The sequence below is a fragment of the Anguilla anguilla genome, chromosome 1 (assembly GCF_013347855.1).
Source record: "Anguilla anguilla isolate fAngAng1 chromosome 1, fAngAng1.pri, whole genome shotgun sequence".
NCBI lineage: Eukaryota > Metazoa > Chordata > Actinopteri > Anguilliformes > Anguillidae > Anguilla > Anguilla anguilla.
This window is the reverse complement of record NC_049201.1, coordinates 67,732,059-67,743,844: the sequence shown is the minus strand read 5'-3', so window position 1 is coordinate 67,743,844 and position 11,786 is coordinate 67,732,059. Positions and strand designations below refer to the sequence as shown.

The 11,786-nt window shown below is 39.9% G+C and overlaps 1 protein-coding gene across 2 annotated transcripts; it reads left to right on the top strand.

Annotated features, from left to right (window-relative positions):
* Positions 1–162: 162 nt before the first annotated feature.
* Positions 163–11,636, top strand: prune (prune exopolyphosphatase). Of its 2 annotated transcripts, XR_004762804.1 has the most exons (9): positions 163–423; positions 4,284–4,388; positions 4,768–4,970; positions 5,646–5,830; positions 6,316–6,474; positions 6,588–6,682; positions 7,534–7,692; positions 8,236–8,902; positions 8,964–11,636. XR_004762804.1 is itself a non-coding variant. In XM_035395962.1 (8 exons), exons 1-8 carry the CDS (start codon positions 385–387, stop codon positions 8,704–8,706), a joined length of 1,416 nt encoding a protein of 471 aa, XP_035251853.1. In that variant the 5' UTR covers positions 163–384; the 3' UTR covers positions 8,707–11,636. The 2 variants fall into 2 exon arrangements, 1 of the variants encoding a protein (XP_035251853.1); XM_035395962.1 differs by having other exon boundaries at positions 8,236–11,636.
* The last annotated feature ends 150 nt before the right edge of the window (positions 11,637–11,786 follow it).

Genomic DNA, 11,786 nt, shown 5'->3' with positions numbered 1-11,786 from the left:
ATTGGGAGAGTTGGTATTTTCTAACTATTTTATTCAGGAGAGTATTTTCGTGGTAATCTCATGCTCATAAAATGGGTAAGGCTGGATTTTTAAAAAAGTCAAATACGAGTCGTTGGAAAAGCGTGCTTCCCACGCATGACTGACAAATCTCCCCCAGGACTGACGCAGGAATACATAAAGAACAGTAGGCTACTCGAACACTACAGCCCCCGAACACGTCACCTCGTGTCTTGGGACAACAGGCTGGGCGACACGTGGAGGCTAATAATTTTGATGTAGCAATAGTAAAGAAAATCGTGAAGACTATTCTTGGGCTCCGCTAAGAAAGGAAGCTTTTAACTAACCATCAGTCTGAAACCCAGGATTTACCGAACTCTTGTGAATATGGAGTGTTTTTTACGGAGCTGTCAGTTTGTACTGAAGGTAACATCACGGACGTCATAATCCCCATTGCGTGTTTACGAGAAGGAATTTACTACTATCCAGTGCTTTGCTAGTTACTGTAAGCAATAGTTTTACTGGTCGTTTGACTGCACATGTACCTACATGCAAAAATAACGCTGTCAAGAAAGCTGTACAGATTCTGATAAACTTGTACACAAGCTAGGTGCGTCCAAGCTAACTCCATGTTTTAAAGAATAATGTCCTACGCTGTTGAAATATTAAAAGTCAGTTTAACTTAAATCGATTCAAATTAATTAACGTTAATTCACTCAGCCTTATAGTTGACTAGATTTAATGTTTTTTTTTTTTTTTTTTTAAATAGTAGAACACCTTTTAATTATAGCGATATGTGCCTTTTCCTCTACTCGTTGAAAGTTGACTTTTTGCCAGCCTTGTTGGCTCGCTTAGCTAAACATGTAAAACGTGTTGGTACCGTAGTAGCAGTGTAGCTAAGTCGAATTGTGGCATCGTTTATTTTCCTGCATTTATGTTCTTTATTTATTGCCTATCTTGGCTTCTTTGTAACCTTTGATCTGCACAAGATGAAAACATTCAAATCGTAGGGTCATATTGAAGGTCTTCTTGTAATGTCATTGTCCCCCGCCACTCTACACGACCTCTAATATAACTCCTGTTTAAATAAATAGAAATGTAAAGAGTATGCTAGTGGTCAGTGAAACCTGAGATTAATATGTCACAGTGCATTGACGTAAAATGAAAAGGCACTTGCAATATATTTTAATGTTAATATACACATTCAGTGCATTTGGACTAAATTACCAAATTCATGGAAACCTTTTTTTATGAGTGCTGTTTTAAGGAAAAGCACTTGGAAGCAATAACAATTAACGCTGTCTTAAGACTTGCTCTTTGGAGGGCCACTGTTCACAATGTTCGGTGTAGCCCGTGTCCGTACCAAAAATCTCCTCCAGGATTTCTGGACATGCCCTACTCAATCCATCTCCAAGTCTTTTCTAACCTTTCTAATCAGCAGGTTATTATACCCAAGTCCAACCCTTAACTCCAGGTGGCCAACCTTGATGAGAAAATAAGATCAGCCAAGGGAGATGGACCCTCTAAAAGCTCTACTCTAGGAGAACAGACTTGGACATTATTTTAATGCATCTTGTAATGCATAATTATTTTAACGTGAATGGTGGAGGCTAATAGGGATTCGTTTGAACACAAACTGTCAGCAAGAGGAGACACGTGTAGACAGAATATCTTCTTTACTGTACTCCTATCACAGTGGATGAGGGATCAGGAGACTTTTTACCAGCCAAGTGGCAGGCTGACTGAACAAAGCAGTCATGCCACACGGCTGGAAGGCTAAGTGAGGCTAGGCAATCAGCAGTGCGGCAAAACAAAGAAAGCTGTAACCATTACACCAGTACAAACACATTTTAAAGCTACTTAAGGACTCCGGTGTTCACTGAGGACGGGCTGTGTGCTGTCACTGTTATGGTGCCCCTCAGCATAAGGCTGTGCTTTTCTCTCTGTTTACCCATTACTTTTGCCTACTTTGGGCCAAGTGTAGCTCACTTCCCATCTTTGCCTGGCTGTCCTTAAATGGGTGCTCTAAGGATGGATGAAGTGCCTCTGTCCAGCTGGTTCAATGTGATAATGCTCACATGAGAGAACTTCTGTGGTCACCCAGGGAGGTTTGATTTACTCTGATCACTGCCCATGTTCATGTGAGAGTTTATTTAGCCCTTGACTTTCAGAATATGCAAATGAGTCCTAGGCAGTAAGAAATCATTTCTTGTCTTGCACCACAAGACACCTTGTGAGTGGAGATAAATGACCTGATAGCCAGCCTATGTCCTTTGAGTGTTATGTCACTGACGGCATCAGCATGGTGATGAAACACGCAGTGGACTCATGAACAATAGCTGTGCTTTCACACAGGAGGATGAAATCAGATTCTATGCAATGACTCACACTGGGATCACTTATTGCTAAGCTCATGTCTGGGACAATAGAACAAGTCAAAAAATTGAACAGTCTTTACACTCAAGATGTCATTTCCTAAAAAAATTAATTAGTGTGTTGCTTTTTTTGGCTCCTGTCCTGATTCTGGAATAAAGCTCAGCTGGTTTTTTCTGAAAGATGTTGGTTTTACATTACAATAGTGTGGAAATTCTATGGAAGATGGAGAATGGCAGAATTAGCCTAAATACAATGCATTCATCCAGTATGGTGTGTGTATCAGTGTATTGTTCATAATGGTGTACATTTATCCTTCCTTAATTAAAAACAATACACACGTTGGACATTATATTGGTTTTTTTAAATCACATCCATTCCTTTTTGTAATTACATTATTTTCTGTGGCACATTGAATGACTGTACTATTGACATCTTGGAAAACAATACATAGACTTTTTCCATCTCACTTTGAGAATTTTACTCTCACATAAAAGGATTCATTACATGTGACCAAAATAAACACAGAGAACATGTAGGCCTATTGCCATTCGAATCATCCCTGCTTTAATTATGCCAAAATATAACCATACGAGTACAACCACAGTCCTGTGGCTGGTTGACAGGCATGATTGACTCCATTTTTAAATGGATAGTTCAGGTAAAATGCATTAATTTGAAGAGGAGATAAATTCTGTCATGAACACATAAGCTTGAGGAAAAATGGCCTCCATTTGCCAAGGCTTTTGTTTAATAAATGACGTGTCTGAAATATAAGTGCCTACTGTTATATATAGTATATTAATCTTTGTTAGGGTGGTTCTGTTCAAAGGTATACAGGCATCTTTGTGATGAATGGTAGAGTAGTTATTGATTGATATAGCTGTGGCGCACACATTGCTAACAAGAACAAGAATGGATTGGAACAAATGTTGTTAGGCATGCTCAGTCAGATTCTTTGTGATTTACTGAGTGATGAAGTGAGGTTCGTTTTCTTCTGTACTGGGCTATAAAGCACATAAGACAAGGCATTGACTTATGAGAAATGGCCATTGTATGGAACAGTGTTACAAGAGCTTTAAACATCCCTCCTGCATAACAGGACATTTCTTTACAGCAGTTTAAATGAAAGAAGCATTCTGTTTAGGCCACGTTTTAGATAGTGATATTAGCTATCTAAAGGATAGCTTTTACAGCATTTGGTGAATTATTTTATCACGACTTTGTTTTATTCGTATGTTGTTATCGACCTATGGTTCAGGTACATAGGAGATTGTTACTGCTTAGAATTTAACCACAAAAGACAAACCACTGTATTTATGCTCCTGTACTTTTCATGTGAGACTTCACCCTAGAAAATGTAGGCATTGTTGGAGTTTAAGATAGTTGTGCAATGGATGATAGATTGGATGTGAAAAAAAAAACGGCAGTTCGTCTTATGTTCTTGGAGAGCTAGTTGACCTCCAGACCTCTGATACTGATGAGGAATACAGGGGTTGTGTGTACAGAATTAGACAAAAAAAACAACCATGCTGACCACATGGCAAACATGCCATTACCCAGACATGGTGTCATGTAGCCAGTGAGAACACAGTCATAGCCGCCCTGCTCCATGTTCCAGTCTACCGGGCCCTGCTCTTGATCTGAGGTGACATGACATGGATCTAGGAGGGTCTGAGGAAACGCGGGTGTCTGATTGTCAGTTATTAGCATCTTCTGTCATAGCACATTCAGGCTACCAATAGCCTGTGGGGTTTCCCAGATCTGCCTTCCAAAAAGGGAGAATGCTAACATGGTTGTTACATATTTTTGGAACAAAAGGGTTACTAATCTGTAAGTGCAATTAGCTCCTTATTCATAGCACGCCCCTAATCTCATGGGTTTCTGTACCTAACACCAGCAGTCTTTTTCAGGGCGCTCCAAAAAGTAGTCCTGGACTTCATGTTGTCCTGGGGAATGAGGCCTGTGACCTGGATTCCATGGTGTCTTCCCTTACTTTTGCATACTTCCTCTCAAAGGTGACTTCATCCATTCACACCTTACAGTGAGCACATCAGTATGCCATCATTTCCTGATTTTATGGATAACAACTGAGTGATTTAATATTGCTAAATCTTTCATTTAATAGTGAAAAGATTTGTGGATCTTCCTATTGTCTAGTGAAAATTAATGATCAAGTGCTGCATTAAAATATATACTGGTGGTGGAGGTCAGCATCAACTGTTCATTCATCAAAATAGAGTGGTCCAGTCACAACTGTACATCATGAAATATTACATACTGAAGGTGTTCCAAGGGTAAATGTGAACAGAATTAAAGGAGATATAAGTGGAAACTAAAAGGTACATAGGCAGGTTTGTGATTTTTAATCCTGATTTGCCACCCCCCATATTCTAGGTGTCCGGTTCTGAAAAGACCCCAATCCCAGTTCTGAACATCCCACGGGCTGAATTTCCCCTGCGCACAGACAGTGGCTTCCTGTTGCGAGAGTGCGGCCTTACCCAGGATGCCCTGGTGTTCCGAGATGAAGTTGACCTGCATCATCTTCACCGTGCTGGAAAGCTGGCTCTCACTCTGGTGGACCATAATGCGCTTCCCAGGTCAGAGGTCACAGAAAAGAAAATCACCCCTCTCTGCAGGAATGCCCCTCTATATTGTTCTGACTTGTCTCAATACTTCCCCTATTAGTATATAATGAAATTAAGTTACTAAACATAAACACAAGACTGCATCACAGTAGGTAATATCTCTTATGATAGTTTGACCTCACTTTACTTAATATTTGCATTTATGTTGAATTAAGTATGCATAAAATGTGATTATTTGTCTATGGCACTAAATTGGGATTTTGCCTCTTGGATTTCTCTAGTTGTCTTTGAACATCAGATGTATTTATCTGTAAGCCTAATGTAGCACATTCTAAATGTGCTACATTACATTGGCATGGCATTTTCATGCTTGTCTGCATGCAAAAAATTGCATTAATGTTACTGCTGATAACAGCAGTTAATTTATACACAGTAACTGCAGTCCTTTATATCATCTTCATCTTAATTTGACCTTTGTTTACCCTGTACCCTGAAATGCTGACATCTTTCAGGAGAATCCCTATTGTAAAGCAATAGCCGCTGAAGATTTGGAGCAGATTTTAGATTTAATTAACGCTTTAACACTTCCATTTGATCAAATTTCGTTTCTGCTTTATTAACAGTTGGAAATAAGCACCAGTGCTGCTGCACTCGATCAGTTTTCATCAGTGTGCTTTTCCTCCGCAGTACTGACTGTGACCTGGAGGGTGCTGTTGTGGAGGTGATCGACCATCACCAGCTGGAAAGAATGCCTTCCCCCTCCTGTCTCGTTACCGTGGAGACTGTGGGCTCCTGTGCCACCTTAGTGACTGAGCGAATAATGCAGAAGGCCCCTGAAGTCCTAGACCAACAGGTGGCTCAGCTCTTATACGGTAATCGCCATGGCAGCAGTGTACACACTGCTCTTAGGGATGCTTGCACAATCAGTTTCTAAAGATAAGGTTAGATTTGTACTGTCGTGCTCAATATGTTACCTATTTTTTTGTGGATTAGACATTTGTTGATTCAGCCATTAATTACTTCACTTGAACTTTATTTATAAATGAACTGGACTGATTCTTACTGTCATTCATTCAATCTTATTGATTCTGCATGCATTGTTATTACAATTGCATTGCAAACAGTTTCAGAGAAATGCCACACAGCTGCATTTGGTGTCCTGCAATCGGCCTGAGCAAATGTTCCTTCTACATCAGAAACAAATCTGAGTGAAATTTCACAGACATTCTAACTGCTTGAGTTGCTTGATGCCTGCTTTCGTCTGACTACTGGTACCACTGTTACCTGCTGGTGTAATTTCAGTCCTGCAGGCAGCATTGGTAACCGCTGCTGTTTCACCTCTGTGGTGTGACTGTAGGCACCATAATCACGGACTGTGTGAACATGGCGCCAGAGGCAGGGAAGGTCACACCCAAGGACAGCAAGTATGCCGTCCTTCTGGAATCGCGCTTCCCAGACCTGCCACCAAGGGGCGCCCTCTTCCAGTCCCTGCAGAATGCCAAGTTTGATATTTCAGGTAGAACTGAAGGAGCTGTGTTTTACGTAGCTTTCCGGACTGACTTCTGGTATGTATGTGCGCATAATAAAGAATTTAATAGCTATGATTTATGCCCTAACCATGTGTCACAGGCCTTTCTACAGAACAGATGCTGATGAAGGATTTGAAAGTGGCATCGGGGGAAGGTTTAAAACTGGCCGTTTGTATTATATACATGACACTTGAGGTGAGTTCTCATGCTGTCTATGAGCTTGTTAATTAATTCTTACATCAGCGGTATGTTATGTACTGCTCACGTGGAACAGGTTGTGCTTAATCTCTAGTTCGAGAGATTAAATCGGTATGTTGGTCACACCTGTGTAATTTCCTACTAGTGTCTGTGACCATGGCCAAATCAAACATGTTTCAGAATGCAGGAATGTCAGATTGCCTCATTATTTTGGCATTTACAAAGGATATTAATTATACATTTTGTGCTACAGTTCCCAAAAATAAAAGTCTAAACAAATAAATTGTGATATTAATAAACAAATACATTCCAATGCACAGTTTACAGTGCATTTTAGCAGAAATACATATCAACAGTAAATGATAATCATCGTTTTTGATGCATTTATTATTTCATTTGTTTCAGTTTATTTTCTATGACATTTTTTCAACATTTCTACAAAGTATAGTTTGAATAAAATGACTCAGACCTCATATCGCATGCTTTAGATCAAGGGCACGTGTGTCCTCTCACAATGTTGATTTTCCACTAAATTAAATGGTCTGTTTGCCCGAGACAGAATAGGGATCATCACCTCTGACAAAATTAATACTGTGATCATATATTCAAATCATAGCAATAGCTCTGTACACAAAGGGTTTCCAAACTTTATCTTGCACAGGGTTTAATGAAGACTGTTCTTTAAACTTTGACTCATTGATAGATTATTATTTTATTCTGTAAGTTCATAAACATACTATTGTATTTTTGAAAGTGCTACCATCCATCTGTGTGGGTTTGGAGTCAGTGAGAAGTCTGTGATATTTGACTGGCACCATATGCATGTATGATTAACTGTTTTGTGGCAGGCTTTTCTCCAAAGAAGAGCCTTACAGCGGGAGCTTTGTGAGTTCTGTGACAGACACGGCTACAGCTTGGTCATCACCATGATGGTCTCTATCAATGAGAAAAAAGAACTGTTCCGCCAGCTGGCTGTCTACAGCTCCAGCACCATCTACAGGGAGGAGGTAATAACTACAGGCTTGCTGGCTGTTGTGTACAGCATGTTGGCTATTTATTTTTATCTCTATTAGGTGTTTAAGAGTATGATATTATAAAATGTGTCACTACTGTGCTTTCTCACCTTAACAGTTGGCGTGGTATGTGAGAAAAGCTTTTCATCACAAGACAAGATATATACTGTGGTTAATTGAGCATTTATTCCATTCATATTGTAAGGATTCAATATAAGGATTATTAAATGTCTGAGATGTCCAATTAGGCTGTTCTGAGGGTACTGTTGAGCATTCAGATATGAGAACATCCATTTTGTGTCATTACTGCTTATGTAAAAAATGCTGTTTGAAATTTACTGTTAATTCTATCTTTGTGGGAATGAATAGCATATTGGATTAGTATTACAGTATACCTGTCAGTGTGCATTAAAAGCTAACTTTTATTCAAAATGTGAAGTAATTGCTGGTGAATCTTTAAAACTCCATAATTTATGTGTTATTTATAGAGATACGCTTTAGAGGAACAGTTCTTGACCTTTTTTTCCTGGGCTCTAGATGAGCCGAGCTTTGGAGAAGGCCCACAGCCCCTGCTTGAACCTGTCTCCAATGTGCAGCCCTTGTGCCGAAGTCAAGGCCTATCTCCAGGGTAACGCACTGGCTTCCCGTAAAGAAATGATGCCTGTCATCAGGGACTGTTTGAAGGACTGGGGGAGGAGATCGGTGCATTGCAGTAACCCAGAGGACCTGGGGGAGTTGGAGGAGCAGTTCGGTTCCTCCTGCGGTCCTGTCACAGATGATGAGTCTCGGGCCCGGCCCGGCACAGCCTCCCGGCGTTACCGGCTTTTTGCAGAGGAGTCTGGGATGGAGGAAGACTCCCTCGTGCCTCCTACCCCCATGAACAGCCTGGTGGAGGGCTGCCCCCTGGACAGGGGCCTCCCCAGGGTGAGTGCTGAGGCCGTCCTGGAGAGGTTCAGGGAAGTGACCGATGAGGCACGCACAGAGGACAGGCCACCACGCGGGCAGTGATTGGGTGAGAGCTAGCCACACCCACTGCTGCCTCATAGCTTTTCCTCCTGAAACATCCTGCTCTAAACAACTTTTATTACCTAAGAGCATTCAGACTGGAATCTTGCCTCCAGTAGTTTCCAAAGCGAGGATGTTCCAAAGCATGTTATTGTAGCGTAAGAAAAATAGGACATTTTACATACCCTGTAAATCAGAGGTGTACGAATTGAACTGCCAGAAGGAAAAACTATCCCACAAAAAATGCAATGCTCTCATAGTGAAAAGTTAAGTGTACCACAAGGACAGTATTTCGGCCACATAGATATTTGTCAGGTGGGTCTCCATGAAGGGGTGGATTTTGTCCTGATGGGCATTAGCCCCATGGTAAGCCAAGGAGCTGTATATCTGCTCTCCAGGAGTGCTGTTCAGACAGATGGATTTAGCAGCTCGAGTCTGTGCTACACTTTGAAGCACTGAACAGTTACTGAAGCAGGATGTCAGCAGTGGCCCTTCTCTGCGTGTGGTGATGAATGTTTAACTGGTTCTCACTTCCTTGCTGCCTCATCGTGCATGATCTGAGCACTGGCTGAATTGGGCCAGTTGACAGGGATTGTGGGTTCCAGGGCTGCTGCTGGGGCAAATTCCCAGTCCCGGGACAAAATTTTATTTTTATATTATTAGCCTGGGTTAATAATATTTATCGCAAGTTCACAGGCCGTTGGGCCTGCCCTCCTCCAGTGCCTGGGACAGCGTACCTGGTTGTCCCCCCTTGACAGCGACCCTGGTGGGTTCCAAGAGGTTCTGAACTCAGATTCAGCAAAAAAATCTCTTTCCCTGATTCCTTTCTCACTCTTCTCAGTAAAACAACCCTATCTCTTTCACATGAATAGGAGTTCCCTTTGCTGAGCTGTTTGATTGACAGATACAGCTATAATGGGCCTGTTATAGCAAGTGAGTTTGGCCTACTGTGATTAGAAGCACTGCTTACACACTGTTCCATACATAAATAAATTATTTGGACCCCTTGCATGAAGAATTCATCAGTATTTTATACCTAATATTGAGCTTGTTTGATGTGCATATTTCACTTGGATAGGTTTTATGTCGCTGATGTGATGAATTGAGACTTCATTTTTAAAAGTATCAGTGAGTGAGTATAAATGCCACCCTGCTGGAGTTTGGATCAGTAAGACACTGATGCCACTTTCCTGTCCTACCATCTATGGTCTCAGTGTTTTAGTTGTGGTCCTCTCAAGATTTAAGTTCTTGCTACATATTGTGTGCTTTAGTTAATGTCAACTAACCAGTATATTGTTAGAGTAGACATTTCTATCAATATAAAGTGAAGTATTTAGACTTTTGTTAAAGCTTGTGATATTTAGTTACATAGAGTGCACTACAGAGTGAAAGCGTAGCATGCTTATGTGATATGCGATATGCATAATGTTTCTTAAACTTACAAGGGGTGCAGGTACATATCTTCAGTGGTCGTAGGGGTTAACTGAGGAGCCGTTGCAATAATTAAACATTCTGTAGTGAAGCTGAAGGGTCAGGCTCCATGCAGGTGAGTCTGACTTAATGCCCTGGGCTGGAAGGATATACAAATATGTTAGACACTTAACCACACTGTGTTATTGGTATATGAGAATTTCTTTTTACCACCATTGTTTACAGCCATATACCCAAGAATAATGTCTCAGGCATCTGCTTACCAGGTTTGATTTTGATATGTGAAGTAGCTCAAATAGTGTATATAATTATTCTGAAACAACCTGATAAAATGTAATTGTAATATTATGATGTTCTTTTTAAGTTTCGATGCTTGATTGTTTTAATTACTGAATAAATATATAATTTATTACCAATCCTTTATAGTACAGTATATCAAAGCATGATTTATCTTGATTGAGCTGGATTCTGAGTGAAGGTACTGAAAGAATATGTCCTCAGTAAAATTGCATTGATGTACACTTCTTATGTAATTTTGTGTTAAATTGGTTTTTTTTTTATATTTTTTATATTCATTTATACATTTATACAATGATAATGAACACACTGATTAACATCCTGTCTTCTACGTTGTTTAAGTGGCTACATGGACACATGTTCTATTATCCATTGTTTTTCTTCAAGATAAACAACCCATTGGTAAGGCTCCATCCACACACAGTAGTTTTTTAAAGGGTCTTTGATATATTTGCAGAAACTACATTTTCATTGTGGGACATTTATTTGCATGATGGACATTAGTACACTAAGCCTCACTAAAGAACCTTGGTCCTGAAAGTATGTGGTAGATTTACGTAAACATATTTGAAAAAAAATATATGCGTATCAATCCAGCAATTTGCACACAGATTCCTTGTTGTAATCTGTTATGACTTGAGGTATGTAAAGGTGTGATCTTTTATCTTTTATACAACAGTTGGAAGCAGGAAATACAAATTGAGTATTTGGGCTGGTCTAGAAGGAAGGTAGGTTTTCAGAAGAAGGTGGTGCCTAAGGAGGAAGGATTTAATAAATGGAAGGTAGCAATCAAACAACATTTCTTCTTCTTTTTTTTTTTTTGAAAAATCTAAATATTTGTCACGTGCATGGCTTCAATACATCCATTGGGGGGCAGCCTAGTTAAACGTGATTGATTCAACAGAAAATATTCTGTTCAAAAGTGAGCGATTAGTATTCGGTCGAGTAATTTAAAAATTGCTTACTTTAGTATTTTATGAAGTTTTTCTTTTTCATGGTGATGAAAATGATTCTGTTAAGGTCACATGTTCGCTCACTTGGAAAGACTCCAAGTGAGAGAATGTCTGTAAAGGTGACGTTCTCTCTCACTTGGAAAGGCTTCAACTACTTTCTGTTAAATTGGAAGAAAACCAGTTTGCTGTGACTTCAAAAATCTACAATCAAGACATTGTATTTCTTTCCTGAAATTAATTTTAATTCACATCAAGTTAGTGAGTAAATCTTTCATTAAAATAACTGCTGTCTTTTTGTTGTCTTTCTGCTCCTGGTGAATCCATCTCAATCCTTACACAGTAATAATACAGCAGGGATGGTGTAGGCACATGTAGCATCGAAGTGCTGAGACTGCCTTGTTC

Bases quoted from the DNA above. Each gene is read 5' to 3' on its own strand.
- prune (XM_035395962.1), top strand. From the start codon at position 385: ATGGAGTGTTTTTTACGGAGCTGTCAGTTTGTACTGAAG. The intron at 424-4,283 runs GTAACATCACGG...AGTCTTTTTCAG, and splicing joins GCTGTCAGTTTGTACTGAAG to GGCGCTCCAAAAAGTAGTCC. The intron at 4,389-4,767 runs GTGACTTCATCC...CCCATATTCTAG, and splicing joins TTGCATACTTCCTCTCAAAG to GTGTCCGGTTCTGAAAAGAC.